The 22,470-nt window shown below is 39.2% G+C and overlaps 1 protein-coding gene across 3 annotated transcripts in view; it reads right to left on the reverse strand.

Moving 5' to 3' along the window:
* The window catches only part of GRK3 (G protein-coupled receptor kinase 3), a 160,753-nt gene that overhangs the window by 50,860 nt on the left and 87,423 nt on the right, over positions 1–22,470 (reverse strand). For all 3 annotated transcript variants that reach the window (XM_028827932.2, XM_001104308.5, XM_028827930.2), the window contains 3 exons: positions 10,249–10,350; positions 7,592–7,666; positions 3,793–3,854 (listed from right to left, as the gene is read on the reverse strand). In XM_028827932.2, the coding sequence (XP_028683765.1) occupies positions 3,793–3,854; positions 7,592–7,666; positions 10,249–10,275 (164 nt within the window). In that variant the 5' untranslated portion in view covers positions 10,276–10,350. The remainder of the gene's footprint in view (positions 1–3,792; positions 3,855–7,591; positions 7,667–10,248; positions 10,351–22,470) is intronic.

Genomic DNA, 22,470 nt, shown 5'->3' on the forward strand with positions numbered 1-22,470 from the left:
CCAAAGTGCTGAGATCACAGGCATGAGCCACCCTCCCGGCCAGGTGTTTGTTTTTTAAACTATTTTCAAAATAAATGCATTCTTGATTGAACACTTTTTTTTTTTTTTTTTTTGGTTTTTGTTTTTGTTTTTTGAGACAGAGTCTCAAAGAAAAAAGTCACCCAGGCTGGAGTGCAGTAGTGCGAACTCAGCTCACTGCAACCTCCATCTCCCAGGTTCACGCCATTCTCCTGCCTCAGCCTCCCGAGTAGCTGGGACTACAGGTACCTGCCACCACACCCGGCTTTTTTTTTTTTTTTTTTTTTTTTTGTATTTTTAGTAGATACAGGGTTTCACCATGTTAGCCAGGATGGTCTCAATCTCCTGACCTCGTGATCCACCCACCTCGGTCTCCCAAAGTGCTGGGATTACAGGCGTGAGCCACCGCGCCTGGCGATTGAATACTTCTTAAAAGTAGAGAACATTGTGGTGATGGTTCAATCTCATTTTGCCCCTGGCATGATTCATTACACAGACACAGGATTCAGGGAGAGAGGGAGGAAGGGAGGAAGGCAGTTACAGGTAATATCAGCATCATACTGGAATGCCTTAAAGACATCCAAATATCACAGTTCCCTAGGGGCTTCATTTAATGAGCTTTACAATTTTTTTTTTTTTCTTTTGAAGACAGGGTTTCACTCTGTGTCCCAGGCTGGAGTGCAGTGGTGCAATCCTAGCTCACTACAACCCTCAATTCCTAGGTTCAAGTGATCCTCCCGCCTCAGCCTCCCAAGTAGCTAGGACTACAGGTACACACCACCACACTCAGCTATTAGTTTTTAATTTTTATTTTTGAAGACATTGGGTGTTGCTATGTTGTACAGGCTGGTCTCGAAGTCCTAGCCTGAAGCAATCCTTGCTGCCTCAGCCTCCCAAAGTGCTGGGAATACAGGGGTGAGCCACCACACCCAACCAGTAGACCTTTTAAAAAATAAGGAGGCCGGGCGTGGTGGCTCAAGCCTGTAATCCCAGCACTTTGGGAGGCCGAGACGGGCGGATCACGAGGTCAGGAGATCGAGACCATCTTGGCTAACACGGTGAAACCCCGTCTCTACTAAAAAAATACAAAAAACTAGCCGGGCGAGATGGCGGCGCCTGTAGTCCCAGCTACTCGGGAGGCTGAGGCAGGAGAATGGCGGGAACCCAGGAGGTGGAGCTTGCAGTGAGCTGAGATCCGGCCACTGCACTCCAGCCTGGGCGGCAGAGCAAGACTCCGTCTCAAAAAAAAAAAAAAAAAAAAAATAAGGATCTGTAACAAATATTTCTGAGGCTAATAATCAAATTAAAAATCAAAAGCAGAGGAACAGTTGCAATTACAATAGCATCTTTTTTTCAATTAATCTAAAATGACTCACAAAGAGTGTTTCACTGATCCTCCTAACATGTCTGATGAAGTTGGTGAATTAAAATTATGTTTTGAGAGTTTCTAAGAGTTACTTCAACCTATTTTTTAAAAGCATGGTGCATGCAAAAGGCAAAAGCACATTTGGGTGGTGCACTCTGCATTTATAAATCTATGACAGGTCTTTGAAATTCACTTGGTTTGTTGGGCTAGCTCATACCTGTTTTCTCACAGATTCTGGAGTCCAGAGCTGGTGACAGGGATGGAAATCTGACACATTTTACAACTAGCTGAGGAGGGTTAACAAACAAGGAAGAGAGAAGTGCCCACATATTTTGCCCACTAAGAATGGATTTGCTGTAACAAGTTCCTCTTTAGGAAGTACAGATGGCCCTGAGTATCTAGGCTCAGTTCTGTCTCCACGGGGGTTATCTGAGTGCTATTCCCAACCAATGCCTGGTTACTGAGTGGGACACTTTGACAGGAGGGGAACTGTGGCAAACGAAAGAGCCCAGACAATTACAGGGCTTCAGGTAGCTAGAACCCTTGCAGATGACTTAAAAGGATCTTGGAGAGAAGATCAGAGGTTAAAGACATGGAAACGCCTGGGATGCAGTAAGGGTGGAGTAGAAGAAGTGTTTTTAACTCTGATTCCTGACTCAGTCGTTGTCCTGCTGAGCTACTGAAGTTCACTGCCTGAATGAGGCACAAAGCTCTCAGCTAGAAGACAGAAAGCCTCCACTGCCCTCTCCAGTTCTGCCTCACCTGTAACTCAGCCCCATAGCCCTGCTTGGACCTCAGGGAAGGTGGGAAGACATTGCACACGGCCCTGCATTGCTGATGGCTGCCTCTTTACCATGAGACTCTGGGTGGTCATGGAAAAAAATCGCCTTTTCCATGGCGCCCTGCATGTGCCCAGTCCCAATGAGGTCAAAGGCTACATGACCATATTGATGGAGTCCCCGTGCTTTTCAAAATCAAAGCTCCAAATGTATCACCTGACATGAGTTTTTTTTCTAATTTGATAGAAATTAACACATCAACTTTAAAAATAATTTATTCATAGAAAATTGTAATGGCTGCAGAAAATCCCGTGTGCCTGCTTGCCTAAAATGCAAACAGCGTCACTTGCATTTATTGCAAGCATACGAAATGACTGGCTCAAGGAGTGAAAATCACTATTATCTGTGAGCCTGGTTTCAAGCGAAAGGATGCATGGCAAAGTTATAAAATATCCATGGGAGAACCTCATCCCCACTTTTAATTACCTTCCTCTCTCTCCTTTCTCCCCTAAGGATCACACAAAAGTTAGGTTTACCCAAGAGTTGGGAAAGGTCAGATTTTAGGACCAACAGCCACGGAGATGGCTCAGGAGTTGGCTGCAACTCGGCCCTGAGCCAGCAGCCCACCCTTTCCATTTGATGCGGGCGCTTTTTGGCAAAGCTCCTGCTACTACTCAGAAGACAGCGGTCATTTGTATGAATATTAGTTTCCCAACATACTGACTCTACTCCAGGATAAAATTATCTCTTGAACTCCAATAGAATTGCGACACAACTTTCTTTTTAATTGCTTTAGTTCTGTGAATTTGTGGAGAAGAAAACTACAGTAAAGTAGCGATTGTTCTTAAAGGGCAATTACTGAGCAGCTGCAGAAAGCTCTAGCATGAGATATCATCATCATGTATATTGTCTAGAAATTAGCCAAGCTCATAACGTAAAGTCAGTGGCAATGCAGATTCTGTTTTAGAAGGTCCAATTTCAGTGGTGCATTGTCACAGAGACACACTCAAAAACTGAAGAATTGACCAGTAGGTGCCTGAAAAGCGTATGAACTGGACATTTTTATAGGTGTCACTAAAAAGTTTCAGAATATTACATGATAAACATGTTCTATAGTTTGAGTAACCAAGGGACATATTTATTAGGTATTTAATGATGTACACGATTATAAACAGACATTGACCTATGTCCTTAAATTCTAATCCCACATAAATCTCCTACACAGAATCTACCACGCTGCCACTTTTCAACAAGTTCAGGCTTGTCCTACTTTGGGAGACATGTTTCCAAAATCCAAGCAAATGAATCCAATAAATTATAGTCAAGTTTGCATTATTAGCAAAGGTCTCCCAATAAGACACTTTCTAAAATTGAGGTTCCTCAGTGTGTATTTTAGACTATATTGAAGCTAAGAAATTGAAGGTCAAAGAGATGTTAAGATAGACAAACCCTAAAGTTATAATGTAAAGTACTGAGGAAACAGCTGAACACAAAGCCTGGCACATTGTATGTGGTCAATGAATACTTGCTGAATGATTAACACACATTCTAAGGTCAGCATTTACAGCATAAGATGAGGTACACATACACAATAAAAAATTGTGTGTATACATGCATAAAGTTTCATACCTTTCCATAAATTTTTGAAAAATGTCACCTCGAAGACTTTCACAAATTTCTTCTATGTATGGCTGGAAGAGATGGAAAAGAAATTCCACACTGAATGAATCGGAACGTATCAAAAAAACACAAACCAGTGAGACTCAGGTTAAGCGAAGTTCCCAATTATGCACTCCCCATAGCATCATGTCTGGTACCTGCCCTTCTCTGTGCTTGTCTAATATTCACTAATGGATTCGTCAATATTTATCTATACCACTTGATTCCATGAAGACAACACAGACAGGTCTGCCCTGTTTGCCACTATATTCCTACTACCTAATATGACTCCTGGCAAGTTACAGACACTTACTCCCTGAGCAGGGCTTGCTTCACAGAGGTGTGACTCGGAAAAGTCTGGTGCTGGGTTTAAAGCTCTGTTGTTGCCATTTCTGAAATTCTTCATCATTTTTGTATGAGGAGCCCTGCATTTTCATGTTGCACTGGGCCCCACAAGTTATGTGGCACAACTTGTAGGCTAATACAAGCATCTGTAATCTGCACTGAGTTTTAAAAACTCAAAGCTAATAGGTCCATGAAATGAAATTTTTTTTTAATTAGCTATTTTATTTATTGATTTTCTATCTCTTAAGAGTCATAGAGATACCCACAGGGGAGAGTTGATCCAATCCCACTCCTCATCTTGCAGGTAAGGCTACCGGACTGCAGGCAGTGCACTCCCAAGGTCTCTGAGAAGGTCCATGGCTAAACTGGGGTTAAGGCGAGGGTTCCTGGTTCACATACACAGCGCTCTTGCCCTCCTGGAGGACAACTACCATCTACTTCAACTTCAGGCCACTTTACCCGTTACTGAAGAAACAGCATCAGCTTTCCTTTCCCATGTGATGAACTTTTAAAATCAAGAACTATAAAAATATAAAGTGCCAATATTTCACAGTTCAGCCCAGAGTCAATTAGATAGTTTCAGGAAACATTTTGGCACCCTCGGTTCATTGAATGATCCAAATTTAAGCTTTTTTTATGTCTTCATAGATCATTCTGAAAGTTTACAAAAAAAAAAAAAAAAGAAAAGAAAAGAAAAACTACATCATGGAACAGTACAAACCAAGCGACGAGAATAGGAAGTCTGCAGAAGCCACAGGAACCAAACATGGGCTGGGAGGCAGCTGCAGTCCTTCTGGGAGCCTTGCTTCCTGCAAGCAGAAAGGACGCTAGCCTGGCGGGCAACATGGGGTAGGGGGTAGTGGTGGGGGGTGAGCCAGTCTACGCCAACTTGCAGAACTATCCCTGTCCTGGGGAAGGCACCACAGCTAGTTGCAAAAACCATATGGACTTTGTCCCCTTCGTGGTGAAAGAGGAAGCTAAATTATCTCTCTCTGAAGTTCCTTCCAGCTCTGAAATCCTATGATTCCAGGAAACACACATCTATCTTAGCCAAGTCCTCAACAAGTCTCAAGAGGTTCAAAAGAGTCAAGAGACGAAATAGGTTCAAATGTTCAAAGATCTAACAAAAGGCTACATTTATAGATCACAGATTTTTCTATTTATAAAAGTTATTATGTCAATTAATATTTTTCTTTCACATTTTATCAAACATCCCTACATTCTGCTAATAAAGTGAAAGATGAGTGTCACTGGGAATTTCTAAGACTACACAGAATCTACCACGCTGCCCCTTTTCAACAGAAGGAACTGCAGCAGGCCTGCTAAGGCGTATGAAAGCCAGAGTTCAACAGTGACATCAGGATCAGACTACTTTCCCTCTCTGATCCTCAGTTCCCTTAATCTGTAAAAGAGAACAGTCTTATCTAAGTTGCAAGGCTGTTGTGAGAATTCGGTAAGATTAAGAATGCTGAGAGCCGAGCTCAGGGCCCAGTGCATTTTAGAAGCACCCAAGCACAAGCCAGGGCCCCTCCCAAGCCCGCCACCAATGGACCTACCCACTTACTTACTTCTAAAGGCAATCTTACAACAAAAAGAATGTAATAAAAAGCATTTGTATTTACTTTAAAAAGTTTTGTTTTACTATGAACTTCAACTGACTTTATTGGTTAATGTACCTCTGTAAACAGGACATTCAGACACATACTTTTTACTTATACTTAGTCATTATGCTCTGATGGTACAGAATACATAGAATTGTATTAAGACACTCTTTTAATAAACATTATAATATTCTCTTCACCTCTGAAATAAGAATAATACCCATTCTATATCCATTTAGCCAGAAAATTATTTTGACTATGTTTTTAACAAACAAAACAACTCAGTAAAGTGTTTTTTAAAAGATATATGAAAGAAATTGCTTCTAAATTGAGTGTTTTTTGAAGGTATGAAAAGAATCCTAGTGGTCTTTGTATCTCCACTGGAACAATGTTTTTTCAATGTTATTTATGTTATAGTAGAAGCTAAAATCAGATTTGTAACACCCATGTATTATGAGGTATAGTTTAGCAATGTTAAATGTAATTGACCATGAGGCTGTCTACGTACCATGGCAAAGTCTGATGAAAACTGAAATTCTGACACTCAAGTACCATGGAGGCAACAGGAAGCAGATATTGACATTGTACTTTCTGACTGTAAGATGTGTGATAATAGCTAACATTTGTGGAGCACAGTGATGGGCGGGCCTCGTACAACGCAACCCGTGTGTGCCCTTCTCACTGAATCCTCAAGACCTCCCTTTGAGGGAGCGCGCAGTGTCGTCTCCACTTTGCAGATGAGAAAACTGAAGTTAGGAAGGTGGAGAAGCTTACCCAAGGTCCTCCAGCTGCGGTCCTGGGACTCAAAGCCAGGTCAGGTCAATGAATTCCATAACCCAAGCTTATAACCCACTACTATCCAGACAGGTATTACATTTTATGAAAGTCCATCTAATTATTGTCACAGAAAGGTAACACCCAGTTTGTTACTATCTAAAGGCTCTAAGAGCCAAATCGGCATTTGCTCTGCCGAATAATCAAATTCATTTTGCATAAACACTATCATAAAATGCCAAAGTCAACTTACCTCCCTTTAAATGACCAACTTGTCCAGGAAAAAGATGAGTTGATTATTTTCATTTATTAAAACCAATATATTACTCAATGACATTCTTTCCTATTTCTTGTAATTCACAGAAACATGAAAAGCACTTAGTCACTGAAGAATCTGACTGTCCTTGTAAACCACTGCCACCTCTATAAAAAACACAGGATGGAAAAGGCTTTTGGGAGGAGGTGAAACCACCTCATCTAAAGAATGCCAAATATATAGGCCTTTTAGTGGGGAATTTGATTTTCCAAGTCTTGTCATTTAAACCTATATGACTGTATTGTGTTCAAGATACGAACAACCAAGGTAAAATACAATTTTCCATGACTCAAAGATCACTCAAACATTTGCTCCTGAATCTTGAAAATAAATCGTATTTCCCGTAGAGGATAATCACAGCAAGTATCAACAGCCTGGCACTACAAAATAAATCTTGTCGAGTCTTTGCTCATCACAGGTGCTAGAATGTCAAACGGGAAAAAAAGCTTTCTTCTCTGATATCTTATCTTGACTGATTTCTAGAACATAATGTTACTGCAAAGCTCTGGTGGCCTTTTTCAGAAAAGGCTTTATGAAGCACATTGGTAAGAGGACACTTTGCAATGGGAAGACAAGCGATAACAAACTCAAATTGTCCCAGACAAAGCTCCAGATTAGAACACAGTCTGTACAAAGCAAGTCCTCTAGTGTAATTGCACATGCGGAAAGAATGTCACCAAGACCAACTGTTAAGCAAATATTATCTATTTATTTTGGAATCATTTTAACTTACCTGAAAAAGAGTTGATGTCACTTGTTTCTTGGATAAATGACTTTGTACGTGTTCTACAGCTTGCTTTGAGAAAGGCTATCAAAAGTCAAAAATAATATTTTTTAACAATAAGATGTAACGAATCTGTGTATATTATATAATATCACAACAGATAAATTTAGCACAGCAATTACTAAACAGTAACCTATGGTAATTATATTAACAAACACTCTTTAAAAATCTGTTGAGTATTTACAGGCAATCCCAGCAAGTGCTTGTTCCTCTGGGCATCCAGTTCTTAGCTACATGTCCAGAAGAATGACCATGCAGGGGCTGACACTATGCAATTCCAGAAGGGTTCAAGATCACTCTGATAATAAAGTGTAAAGAATCCTATTATCAGGCCAGTGCACTGGCTCATGCCTGTAATCTCAGCACTCTGGGAGGTCGAGGCAGGAGGATCACTTGAGCCCAGAAGTTTGCAATCAGCCTGGGCAACATAGTGGAACCTCATCTCCATGAAAATAAAAATAAAAATGAGCCGGGCATGGTGGTATGCGCCTGTAGTCCTAACTACTCTGGAAGCTGAGGTGGGAGGATTATTTGGACTCTAAATATATCCATCAACAAACTGATAATGGGGTTGTAAAAATGTAAAATTTCCACCAAATAAGAGAAAATACACAAAAATACCCCTAAGAATTAATGTCAGGATTACAAAGTCAAGTCATAGCGGTAAAAGGCTCTAAGTTAAGGAAAGTCTTACTGTAACCCCAGCGAGGGCAAAAACAATGGAGCTTCCACTGATAAAATTTTTTTTTTTTTTTTTTTTTTTTTTTTTTTTTTTGAGACGGAGTCTGGCTCTGTTGCCCAGGCTGGAGTGCAGTGACCGGATCTCAGCTCACTGCAAGCCCCGCCTCCCGGGTTCACGCCATTCTCCTGCCTCAGCCTCCCGAGTAGCTGGGAGTACAGGCGCCCGCCACCTCGCCCGGCTAATTTTTTTTGTATTTTAGTAGAGACGGGGTTTCACCGTGTTAGCCAGGATGGTCTCGATCTCCTGAACTCGTGATTCGCCCGTCTCGGCCTCCCAAAGTGCTGGGATTACAGGCTTGAGCCACCGCGCCCGGCCCCACTGATAAAAATTAAAAGGGTATCCTCCCCACTCCAAACTTCACATTGTGTCTTCTTTAACAATGCACAATAAGAAGAAAGGCTTAAAAGTACCATCATACGAATAAACACCCTGTAAATTGTTGAACTACATAAAAACTAAGTTTTCGGAGGCTTTCCCATTGAACATCTGGCATTCTTCAAGGGTTCAGTCCTTCCCTACTGAGGCAGCAAGGCAGGGAGTGGCAACAATTAGCCCTAGGCCCAGAAATTTCTTCACCAAGCCAGGTGGGTCCAAGGAACAGAGCAGTGCATGCCACATGAAAGAGACGCCCTCTTTAGCCACAGTTATGCAAATGTCAGCAGGAACTGTAAACAAACAATGAATACAGAAGCACCAAAATACACCATGACCACGACCTGTGCTGTCCAATAGGACTTGCTGCGACGATGGAAGGGTTGTGTATCTGTGCCATCCAGTACAAAAGCCACTAGCCCCATGTAACCACTGAGCGCTGGAAAGGTGGCTCATGAGGAACTGAGGTATTAAATTTTTACTCCCATTTGATTTTAGTTAATTTTTTTTTTTTTTTTTTTTTGAGACGGAGTCTCGCTCTGTCGCCCAGGCTGGAGTGCAGTGGCCGGATCTCAGCTCACTGCAAGCTCCGCCTCCCGGGTTCACACCATTCTCTTGCCTCAGCCTCCCGAGTAGCTGGGACTACAGGCCCGCCACCTCGCCCAGCTAGTTTTTTGTATTTTTTAGTAGAGACGGGGTTTCACCGTGTTAGCCAGGATGATCTCGATCTCCTGACCTTGTGATCCGCCCGTCTCGGCCTCCCTAAGTGCTGGGATTACAGGCTTGAGCCACCGCGCCCAGCCGACTTTAGTTAATTTAAAGTTAAATGTAAATTGCCACAGGCAGCTAGTGGCTACTGCGTTGACAGAGCGGGCCAGGACTGTCAGGCCACGCTTTGGAAAATATTCCTACTGTAGAGATAGTACATGATAAATCTTTTTCCAGTTACTCCTGGTAGAATCATTTCCTAATAACCTAGTTTATCCTAATGACCAAGTTAGATTGTTTATCTGATTTAAAAGAAAAAAAAAATTACAACTGCTATTTAACTACTAATGAACAAAATTAACATAATGATTATAAGCCACCTTATTCATTCAAAGAGACCATTTAAAATTTATATTTATCAATAGTTGATTAGCTTAATTGTTAAAGTATAGCTCATTTTAAAATAACAAAGCTTAATTTCCTTCAGAATGTCTTGCATTGAGACGAACTTTTTCTTCAGTTGATCTAAATTAGCGATTTTATTTCATTGATTTTTGCAGTGAAAGTATCAGCTTTTGGAAATGAACTAAGCTTAGATGAAGCAACACACGTCGTGCCAATATTACCAGGAAACAAATGACAAAGCAGAAGAAATGGGTTCCATCCCGGGCATGCATTTTTCAATTGTAAACACCTTTCTACTGTTTTATTTTCATTCTGGAAACACTGAACATGGTTCCATATTCAGCAGTACTAAAGTAACAGAGTTAGAAGAAATACTTACATGTGAACAGGAAAGAAGTTCCTTCATGATGTAGGCATCGTAAATTTGTCGACTTCTGCAAAGGCGGTCTTCCTCATTATCAAGTTTTTCATATTCTTTTATCTAGGTTTTTTAAAGTTATCATAGTTAGGTTATGTCTTCCTGGAAACTTGTCTCATTAAAATATATTACTGGCCCAGGCAGAAACCACTTGCACATGAGATAAAGCAAATTACTGAACCAGCTATTCCACAGGAAACAGCTACTTCTAATGTTGTAATAATGAAGTTGGAATAATTTAAATTCAACTAGAAACATACAAGTGGATTTTTTCCCTATGATGACTCTCATCACTTAAATGTAGAAACGTAATATTAGGAAACACGCACTGCCATGGTTACAATTATCTTACAACACACGAGCCATAGACCATGCATCCTTGCCAATTCTCCTCTCCAAAGCACAAATCATTTCAATTTGGCTGTAATTCAGTTCTAGGAGTTATGATAGGGAATGTTCTCACTCAACTACAGTGTTCCAAAACTACAAGGAGGAAAAAAATACATTGCCAGAATTCCTGCAAAGAGATTTTTCAAAAATCAACTAAAGCAAATAAGTATTATAGAAAGGAATTCACCCACAGATGAAAGCAATGACTTTGCAGGTTGGAACCTCAGTTGCACTATAAAAGTATTAACAGGCAAGTGACTTCAAATCGCGTACTTTGCTGTATTCAGGAAAGGTAACCTGGCTGGTGTTAAAAATAACTAAATAATGAGACTGTGCTTTACAAATATTTGCCTTATGTGGAAATGGCTCCCAATGCTCTAACCTGGTAACAGAAGGTCCTGGACCTCAGAATTGTTCCCAATTTATTTACAGAAATACTTTTAATCCAAAAGACAAGAAGAAAATGAAAACATACATGATCTATGAAGCTCGGAGGGAGACTGTCACAAAGATCCTCACTATAATGACTGATAGTACATACGACTTATTTTTGGAAAAGAAGGTTTCTAACAGTTAACCACTTACTATATTGACCTAAGCACTCTTTATTTGGGTATGATAAAAGTTGGCACTAATTACGCCCATGGGAGAGAGCACCAACTAAACAGAAATAAAGGTTACCTTTTACTTTATAGTATGACCTTCACAGTTTTGAAATCAAAACCAGCATATCCTATTTATTAGATTCCTAATTAAGATAAGGGCACAGTCACGCAGGTGAAGGGAAAAGGGTATGTGAAGCACTGAGGTCCCATATGGTTCACACGCTGAGAAATTACCAGGAACATCTTAACTGTCCTGAAAGATCATCAGTGTTACACTGTGATGGCTGAAATTCACATGGAGTCTTCTTGAAAAAGACAATAAAACCTGACATAAAGGCAGGCAGGCTGGGGAAGGTTGATACTCTATCCCACAGGAAAAGACCATCTTAACGAAGAATCAGTCCAGTAATGTCAACACAGCCAAAAGACCAGGGCTTAACCATCCTAAGGCAATTCAGGAGAACAAGTCTAACATGTTCAAGCGCCATACCAGATGTGAATATGGTAGCTGCAAAGTAACAGAAGCCAGATACCAAAATCTGAAGGAGAGCTGGAAAATAAATCAAAGATTTTTGGCTTGGTTGATTCCTTTTGTTGTATTTTGCTTTAGGCAAATCCAAAGGTTAATGCCAGAATGCTAGGATAAAATGGCAGACTATAACTAAACCAAAGGCAAAAGTTTCTGCCTCTACCTAAGAACAACCTCAAGGGATAATAAGACTTCATGGAATGATGATCCTTGAAAACAAATGTAATGAAATTTAAGTTTATGTTCCAAGAAACCTACAAAGCAAACTGACACCTGGTTAAACAAATGCTCATTCTGTGGAAGTTCCTTCCCATGAACAGTCAAATCCCATCATTTCTGGGTAAATGATGCTCTGAACCACAACACTGTCTTTACTAAGAGCCTTGTGCCTTCTAAGCTCCAACTTGAGCAACAGAAAAGGTAGTTCTTGGAAGGCAAAGTAAGAGCCTAAAGCATCTGTGGCTGTAATTTGGTATTCACTTTCTATAATCAGTAAGACCACTGATTAAAGACCATGCAGTCGACTCCCAATAGCTCTAAACAGATGTCCTATTGCAGCATATAAGTAGCAAATGCCATCTCTGATCCCAGAAGTTTGGTTGTCCAGGTAACCTGGGCAGGGAAAGGTCTAAGTTCAAGGTGAAAAGCCTTCCCTGCTGCAGGATAGAAACATTATCATCAATAATAAATATTCACAGACCTGTGGTCCCTTTCTGCTTTGGTGGTTACAAAGCTCCCAGCTGAACTGGAAGACTAAATAACCTGAGCCCTAACAGCAAGCACTTTTGGTCCACAGGTGTCATAGTCTCTGCTTCTGCGCCCATCCTTTGTTCCACCACCACTGCAGTGACATGGTCTAGTGAAGTCATCTCTGCCTGGCCCAATCCAATGCTCTCTCTTTCGTCCTTCACCTTATTGACTTCTCAGCAGCATTCAACTCAGCTGTCCACTGACGCCTTCTTTGAAACATTCTTCTCTGACTTCTGTGACCCATCCTCTCCAGGCTTCTCTTTCTTGGTCTCCTTTGGTAGTTCCTCTCCTCCGCTTGACTTCCAAATACTGAACTGCCTCCCCTTCTTTACCAGCTAAGTTCTCCCTAGGTAAAGTCATTTAGTCCCATGGTTTCAAATATCAATTATATTCTGATGACTAAGTCTGGATCTCTAGGACTCCTGAGCTCCAGATACTAAATATCTAACTAGCTATTTGACATTTCCAGTTGAATATCTAGAAAGCATCTCAAATTTAACACGTCTAAACGAAACCCTTAACTTCCACATCCTCTGTACTCCAGCCAAACAGGCTCCTCTCCCTGTCTTCTTTATCACAAAAATGAGTAAAATCATCCTCCCAGTTGCTTAAGCCAAAAAACGAATAATCGTGATTCCACTCTTTCGCCACGCCCCTGCCACCACCACCCCTTACATCCAATTCATCAGCAAATCATGTTTGCTTTACATTCAAAATATAACACAAACTCAGGCTCTGCTTCTGGTAAGCACCAATTAACTCCTAACACAACAATCCTCCTGAGATAACAACTAGCATTCTGGACACACACACACACACACACAATAAGCACCGAAGAGTCACCAAAGGTACGCAGAGAATGGAAAAGGGCCTCCAACAGAAACTGGAAGAAAACAAAGAGCCACAGAAGGAAAGCTCCAAAATTCTACATATAAATCCAATCAAAATCCCTGGTGGACCCCATAATGACACATGAGCATGGCAGACCCTAAGCAGCCTAGCTAAGCCTTAAAGAACTGAACAAGATTCATCTTCCCCCATGCAGAGAGGACAGGGCTCAGAGTTTGAGTAAGCCAAGTTAACTGTATTCTTCAACAAACAAATGAAAAAATCCATATCCCTTGCAGGAGCATAACAGAGTTTATAGTATCCACAATATATCAATCACATGTTCCAGACACAGGCTAAAATTATTCTACAGATGAAGAAACAGAAAATGTGAGCCATATGCAAGAGGACAAACCATCAATGAAAACCAATCTAAGATAGCCCAGACGTTAGAATTATCAGACAAGGATTTTAAAGCAGCTATTATAACTGGACATAACAGAAAGGATGTTAACAGAAAATATTCATGTAACGAATAAAAAGATAGGAAATAGCAGCAGAAAATAACTATGAAAAGAACCAGATAGAAATGTCAGAAGTAAAAAATAGAGTGTCTGAAATAAAACATTCAATGGATAGACGTAATAGCAGATTAGAGATGCCAAAAGAAAATGCCAATAAATTTGAAGGCAAATCCATAGGAAGTATCCAACCTAAAGAAAAGAAAGAAAAAATATTGGGGGAAAACTCAGACAGGGCATCCAGGATACATAGGATAGATAATATCCAAAGATCAAACATATATATAATCAGTCTTAAAAGGAGAGGAAAGAAAGATTGAGGTAGAAAAATAATCCTTTAAGAAGTAATGGCCCCTAATTTTCCCAGATTTGGTAAAGAAAAATATATATAAATTTACAGATTCAAGAAACTCAGCAAACTCCACAAAGGATAAATACAATATCTAAAATTACTTCACTAAAAAGCAGAAGCTGTCGGAATGAGGGAAAAAATAATCAAGATACTTTTATATCCGTCTAAAAGAAACACACTTTATATATAAAAACAAATTGATAGTGGAACGATAGGAAAAGACATATCATGAAAATAGTAAGCATACGAAGACTGAAGTGTCTACATCTATATTAATATCCAGTGAAGCCAATTTCAAGACAAAGAATATTACCAAAGATACAGACATTTCATATGGAAAGATACAACAATAAAAAATGTTTATGGATGCAATAGCAGAGCTTCAAAAAATGTGGAGAAAATGGTCAAAATAAAAGAAGAAACAGACATTCTACAATCAGAGTTGAAGATTTTAACACCCTTTTTTCAGCAATTGACAGAACAACTAGATATAAAATCAAAAGAGATGTAGAAGCTATCATATCAATTACCATGACCCTAACTGATACTTATAAAACATGACACCTAATACTCTGTTTTAATTTTTCCATGGGCATTAGAATAAAATATAAATATGTTACTCTGGACCCCAAAACTCTGCCTCTCTCTTCAATCTGATCTTATCTCACACTACCTGCCCCTCTCTTCATGCAGTACAACCGGACCACACTAGTTTTCTTTCAGTTCCCCAGACATGCCCAGTTCTTTCCTACCATGTTAGGGGCTCTGTTTTGGCCATGACTTTAGCCTAAAATGCTCTCCCGCTCATCTAGCTTCCATCTTCAAAAGACCAACCTCTTTAACAATCAAACCTGGGTTGAGATGTCATCTCCTCAGACAGTCTTTGACCCATCAATCTAAAGTGGTCACCAAAGTCACAATACAACATGCAGAGTTTTGAGTAGGTTTTGAGTCATTACGTAGCAGTTTTTACTTCCGGGTACATTTCCTGTTTATTATTTGTTTATTGTCTATTTCTCTCAACCAGAATACAAGCTCAAAGAGATAAGTTCTTTGTATCTGTTCATCTGAACAATGTCTGGCATGATGTTGCTGTTTAATAAATATTGGTTATGCTAGGCATAGTAGCTCATGCCTGTAATCCCAGCACTTTGGGAGGCTACGGTGGGAGGATCACTTAAGGCCAGAAATTCAAGACCAGCCTGGGCAACACAGTGAGACCTCATCTCTACAGAAATTTTTAAAATAAAAAAAAAGTATCTGGGTGTGGTGGTACACACCTGTTATCTAAGCTACTCAGAAGGCAGCGGCAGGAGGATCACTTGAGCCCAGGAGTTCAAGACTAGAGGGAGCCATGATTGCACCACTGCACTCCCGCCTGGGTGACAGAGTGAGACCCTGTCTCGAAATTTTAAAATAATAAATAAATATTGGTTGAACCAGTGAAAAAAAATCTATATAGTAACTTTACCTTGGAATAATATTTATTTTCTCTTTTCCATTATTTATTTTTAAATATAGGTATAATGTACATGTTTTTATAAGCCGCCTCAAAATCTAACTGGAACAAGAAGTATATAAATCAACACACGGAGCAGTAACTGTGGGGCATCACTGTCCTATGTGTGTTGCGTATACACACAACCACTCTACAAGACAGGTACTACAATCATTCCAATTCTTAGCTGAGGAATCCCAGGTAGAGAAAAGCTTTCCCATGTTTACACAATTAGTAAGTAGTAGAGTTCAAATCCAGGCAGTCAGAGTTCAGCACTTAGAACTCTGAACCACTATGCTGCACAGAACGGAACAGCATATTATAGATACTATGGTTTTGAAAGCAATTGTTCACTTGGTGTCCTATTTGAACCTTACAGCCCACAAAGTGAGCAGGAGATGATCACTAGCCTCACTTTATAGATGAGGTAACTGAAGCTCAGATATGAAGCCCTCATACTATGACAGCCTCAAGTAAAGGGACAGAGTCTGCATTTCTAAGCTCAGGGTCTGACATAAGGTAGATACTTCAGGGTTTGCTGAATCACTTGCCCCATATGCCACGGCAGATGAGAGGCACTGTTGCACCTAGATCCTAGCTAGGTCTTCTGCTGATGAGTCAAAGAATGGTCGAGATGAAAATGCTGACCACACACACAAGCAGCAGGCACATGGTAGGCATGACATGAGCATTAGACAACAGTGTAAGAATCAGAGGAGTCAGCCATCACAGAAGACGGAAACAGCTGCACAAACAGACTTGCTAGAAAATGTAGAAATTTTCCATATTGAGCTAGACCTTACAGAAAGCTAGGCTTCCAATAAGTGAAGAAGCAGCATTCTAGGCTGGGGAAAGGACACAGTAAAGTAACAAAAAGAACAGGCTTGGATTTGGGGAATGCCGGTTAGTCAGGTTTGGCCAATGTAGACATTCTATGTAAGAAGATAGTGAAAAATAAACAGGGAGAGGTAGGTAATAAGTAATGTAAAGCTACTCTGAATGCCAGGATACGCAGTTAGAACTTTAACATGAGAAATGGGTAACTGTTTGGGGACACAGGGAAGTGGAAATACAATGTACAAAATGTACATTTCAAGATACCTGACGAGAGCTTTCTAGAGATTGGGGTCACAAACCAACAAGCAGAAATTAAAGAAAAATTACTAAACTGACAAAAATGAGGGGTCAGAGAAGAATTCCTGACAACTTCAATGTGTAAAGGCTGCACTGATTTAATTAGAGAAATGCACTTGAGCCCCAAGAGTGGAGGATATCTTCAGTGAAAGAACACAGAGCAGGTTGCTGAGCAGTTTTGCAGCATCCTCCAAGGGGATCATCTGATGAGCCAGACCCACCATGTACCAAGCCAGAAGAGAGATGAAAAGAGCTGGGGAGGACGCCAGTTAAGAGAAACACCAGTGCTTCAAGTTCAAATGGAAATGCATCAGCAGCAATCACCACCGTATCTGCAATAAGTACTTAGGAAATAACCACAAGTAGATTGCCCATCTGTTTCAACCCAGCAAAAATTATCTGCTAAAGGAGATTTCTATGTGTTTGACAAGGTGACTTAGTAAATGCTGAAACGGGAGAGTTCAAGTTTTTAGAAACACAAGAAAGAAACTTCTTATGACAGATCACGCTGTGATACGTATCCAGATAAAATGCCTGATTATGATTCAGACTGAAATAATAAGATCACTTTATACTGAGTAAAATCCTTTTGGATTTAGCTTACTTTTTTTACATTATGGTAGATGTACATCATAATTTGACCCTTCTTTCTAAAAATATATTAACATAATTGTTTAAGTTTTCATGTGTATGTATATTTTTATGTGTATTTTCATATATAAATGAGAAAGAAAAGAATATTCCTCCAATTTTCAAATTTTTACAAGGATGACTTATATCAGTCAGGCCCAGTCATGCTATGCTTTCTTTTGACCATTTAAAATGTTTTAGGATAAAGATACACCACACTAATAATAATGGCATATATCATTTCTTAAATATATTTTCATTAAAAATAGTTTCTAATTTCTACTTTACTTTCCTCTTTGACTTACAAATTGTTTAGAAGTATATTCATTTTCAGGTAGTTAAGGATTCGTTAGTTTAACTCTGTTATTAAATTTGAGCTTAATTCTACTGTTGTCAGAGAACATACTGTAAGCAATTTCAATCATGAAATTTGTAGAAGCTTTCTTTAGGACTCAGCACATGATCTATTCTGATGCTCCATGTGTACTTTAAAGAATGTGGGCTGGATGCTGGTGGCTCACGCCTGTAATCCCAGCACTATGGGAGGCTGAGGCGGGCGGATTACAAGGTCAGGAGTTCGAGACCAGCCCGGTCAACATGGTGAAACCCCATCTCTAATAAAAATACAAAAATTAGCTGACCGTGGTAGTGGGCACCTGCAATCCCAGCTACTCGGGAGGCTGAGGCAGGAGAACTGCTTGAACCCGCGAGACAGGTTGCAGTGAGTCGAGATCATGTCACTGCACTCCAGCCCAGGCAACAGAGCAAGATTTCATCTCAAAAAAAAAAAAAAAAAGAAAAAAGAAAGTGAATTCTATTTTTGCTAGATGCAGCATTTTACATATGTCAATTAGGTCAAATTTACTCATGATGTATTAGGATCTTCTATATCCTTACTAATTTTTTTGTCTGTCTGTTCTATAAGCTGTAGAAGGGTATGTGTTAGGATCTCCCAATAGGATTATAGATTTGTCATTTTGTATCTGCCAATTTTTGCTTTATATTATTTGAAGTGATGTTATTTGTAACATACAGATTTCAGTTTGTGATATCTTTTTGTTGGATTGACCCTGTTATCATTAAGAAATACATCTTTATTTCAAAGCAGCATTATTGCATAGTTTGCCTGATATTAGTTAGTGTACTTATGCTGGCTTTGCTTTGGTTAGTGTTTGTATTATACCACCTTTTCCATCCCTCTGTTTAAACTCTATCTCTTGTAAGCAGTATATTGGGGGAGGGTCGGTTCTTTATCCAGGCTGAAAAACCTAATCTTTTACTTAGAGTATTTAATCCTTTACATGAAATGTAATTACTTAAATAGATTTGTAGCTACTTACTCTTTGTTTGCAATTTGACCCACCTATTTTATGCCCTATTTATATTCCTTTTATTGCCCTTCTGTTGATTAGCAAATGTTACTTTATTTAATTTTTCCCTCTTTTAACTTGTTAGATATACAGTCATGTGGAGCTTAATGACAGGGATACATTCAAAGAAATGTGTCAATAGGAAATTTCATAATTGTGTGAACATCATAGAGCATGCTTACAAGAACCTACATGGTATACCTACTACACCCCTAGGCCATATGATGTAGCCTATTGCTCCTAGGATTCAAACCTGCGCAGCATGTGACTGTACTGAATACTGTAGGCAACTGTAACACAAAGGTAAGTATATCCAAACAAAGAAAAGGTACAGTAAAAATACAGTATTATAATTTTCTGGGATCACTGGCATATACATGGTCTTTTGTTGGCCTAATACCATTATGCAGTGCGTGGCTATATATACTTTTTTTTTATAAATTACCTTAGAAATTAAAATAAACATCCCTGACTGATTACAATCCAATGGAAATTATTACTTATACTAAAATTATTACTTACACTAATCCCCAATAATCCTAGAACCTTAAAATATTAACTTCATAAACCTCCCCGGCCTTTTCTGCTACTGTCATGAAATTTAGTTCTAGATTATTTTAAGCTCGAGAAACACGACATTATTGTTTTATACAGTCAATATTCATTTACATTTTACATACATATTTACCCTTCATGCTCTCCATTTCTTCCTGCATCTCCATCTGGATCATTATTCTTCTGACTAAAGTACTTCCCTTCAGTATTTCCTGTCATGCAGGTCCACTATTGACAAATCCCTCAGCTTTTGTTTGTCTAACTATATCTTTACATCACTTCATTTTTTTAATGAGAATTTTTTATTTCAATTATCCACAAAACAATATTATAATACTTTATAAAAATGTTAAGTTTAGGCTACTATTACTCATTTTAAAAAGTGTGCTAGAAGGCTGTTTTTGCCAAGTTCCTTTTTTGGTAAAGGTTAACTTCCACATTAAGACACTGAAGACGAAAAGCTGTTGGAAAAACTCTTCAAATGTACAAAGTTGTTTATTTTTCTTGGCAATTTAAAAATACAGAACAATTTAAAATGAATACATGTTAAGTTAGTGTTTTATCCCTACTATACAATTGTTATTATATAAGGAACTGCTCCATTCAGTTAAAACCTAATGAATACCATCAACTTTTCCTGGCTTACTTTCCTGATCAGATTTAGTACATAAACATAATTTTGTTACTTAGAAAAATTACAATACCATAGTTCACAGAAAGCCCTTTAAAAATCTCATGTCACAAGTTGTTGACAAGAGGAAATAATGATGTCACTCTTCTTAGGAAGACCCTCTTGGTAGAAAGAGTCAATACGAAGCAGGTTACGTAAACAGAAAAAACAACTACGATTTTTAGTACCAGAACCATTGCCAACTTACATGAAGTCCATCTGTCACATTTTTAAATGGTTTGAATTTGAACATATATGCCATGGCACAGAATTTCAAATCTAATGATTAAATCAGGTAAATAATGATAGTTAAGAATTATATCCTGAAAACAGAGAAACCTAGTACAAGGCTTAATTTAAGGTGTGACTGTATGAGAGTATTTTATAACATACACACCAGACCTTCATTTTATTTATTAGATTCAATTTTTCCTTTGCTAGACACTGATACCACTAATGCTGCTATTCAAATTTGTATTTTGAAATTTTTGAGTGACTCTTAAAAATAGTCTTATTTTGTATGTTTAACTTTTGCACTTCAGGGCAAAAACTGTCCTCTTTTCACCACTGTTAATATTCAGAATAAGTTTTCCTCCCCAAATCAACTATTTAATATATTCTAAAGGGGAAAAAATGACCACCATTAAGCAGACTTTAAAAGTGAACGTAGATTCAAACATGATTTGAAAACTGGAGTTCTAAAAATGTTTTGCATAAAAGCCGTATCCCACTGGAATGAATGTGAAGCCGCAACTTCACTATTTTGAACAAATAATACCCATTTAGTGTGTAAGAAAAATCAGTTTATAGTTAGTTACACCTTAGAGCTCTTAAAAGTCTCAGAAGATAGCTAAGTGAGGAGCTCTGAACACCAGCAATGTCATTTTGTCATTCCATGACATCAACACTAAACATTACATTCCATCTCTCTTCTTGTAAAATTTTCACATTTTCTTTTAAATACAGTTTCCTCTCTCTGTTCATCGATTTCTTTTCTTTTTCTTTTCTTTTTTTTTTTTTTGTGACAAAGTCTCGCTCTGTCGCCCAGGCTGGAGTGCAGTGGTGCCATCTCGGCTCACTGCAAACTCCACCTCCCGGGTTCACGCCATTCTCCTGCCTCAGCCTCCTGAGTAGCTGGGACTACAGGCGCCCACCACCGCGCCCGGCTAATTTTTTGCATTTTTAGTAGAGATGGGGTTTCGCCGTGGTCTCGATCTCCTGACCTTGTGATCTGCCCGCCTCGGCCTCCCAAAGTGCTGGATTACAGGCGTGAGCCACCGCGCCCGGCCTCTGTTCATCTATTTCAACCTGAGCAAAAGTGCGTTCAAGTCCCCGATCTGGTCATATTTTCTATTTGTGGCACCTATCACCATAAGGACATATTAGCAATATCTCACAGTACCAAGTCTATTTTTTCAAAAGGGCTTTTTAAATGCTGGGTCTTACTCTGCATGTTATCTAAAGATTAAAAGATTTCCCCTTGGATTGGATAGTACAGTTTCAATTATATATTGCCTTAAAAAGTCACTGGGCATGGTGACTCACGTCTGTAATCCCAGCACTTTGGGAGGCCGAGGCGGGCAGATCATGAGGTCAGGAGTTCGACACCAGCCTGGAAAACATGGTGAAACCCTGTCTCTACTAAAGATACAAAAACATTAGCCAGGTGTGGTGGCAGGTGCTACTCAGGGAGCTGGGATTACAGGGTGCTACCTGTAATCCCAGCTACTCAGGAGGCTGAGGCAGGAGAATCGCTTGAACCAGGGAGGCAGAGGTTGCAGTGAGCCGGTATGGCACCAATGCACTCCAGCCTGGGCAACAGGGCAAGACTCCATCTCAAAAAACAAAACAAAACAAAAAAATCAATGCAACGTCACACAAGATTAAGTCACTTTCCAGTTACCTTCATTATTCTAAGCCAAACTCTTCAGAAAAGGAGTGAAGTGAAAAATTTATTGTTTTACTTTTCAGTTCTATTAATATGAATATTAATGTACTGCATTATACTTTCAAATTCCACTTCTGTGGTCTAGCATTTAATCAAGTTTGAGATCCTGTTTATATTCCTTTTGAAAAACCTGGCCCATGTCCATGCAAAAGGAGGCATATATTAAGATTGCCTACTGACTGTTTAACTTAGAAAAAACTTTTGAGAATAATAAATGCAAGAAACTTTAAAAAACTGGAATGGAATTATTCGGTCTAAAATCTAATTTTAGATTTTATTATGGTATAGCTTTTTATCTCTCAAGTTTTATCTATAACAACAATTTTCTTTGAGTAATTCTGACTTTGGGGAAGAAAAGAAAGGAAATGATTTATAAGCAGTAGTCTCAGTGTCCTTCATTACC

Source organism: Macaca mulatta, chromosome 10 (genome assembly GCF_049350105.2).
Source record: "Macaca mulatta isolate MMU2019108-1 chromosome 10, T2T-MMU8v2.0, whole genome shotgun sequence".
Taxonomy (NCBI): Eukaryota; Metazoa; Chordata; class Mammalia; order Primates; family Cercopithecidae; genus Macaca; species Macaca mulatta.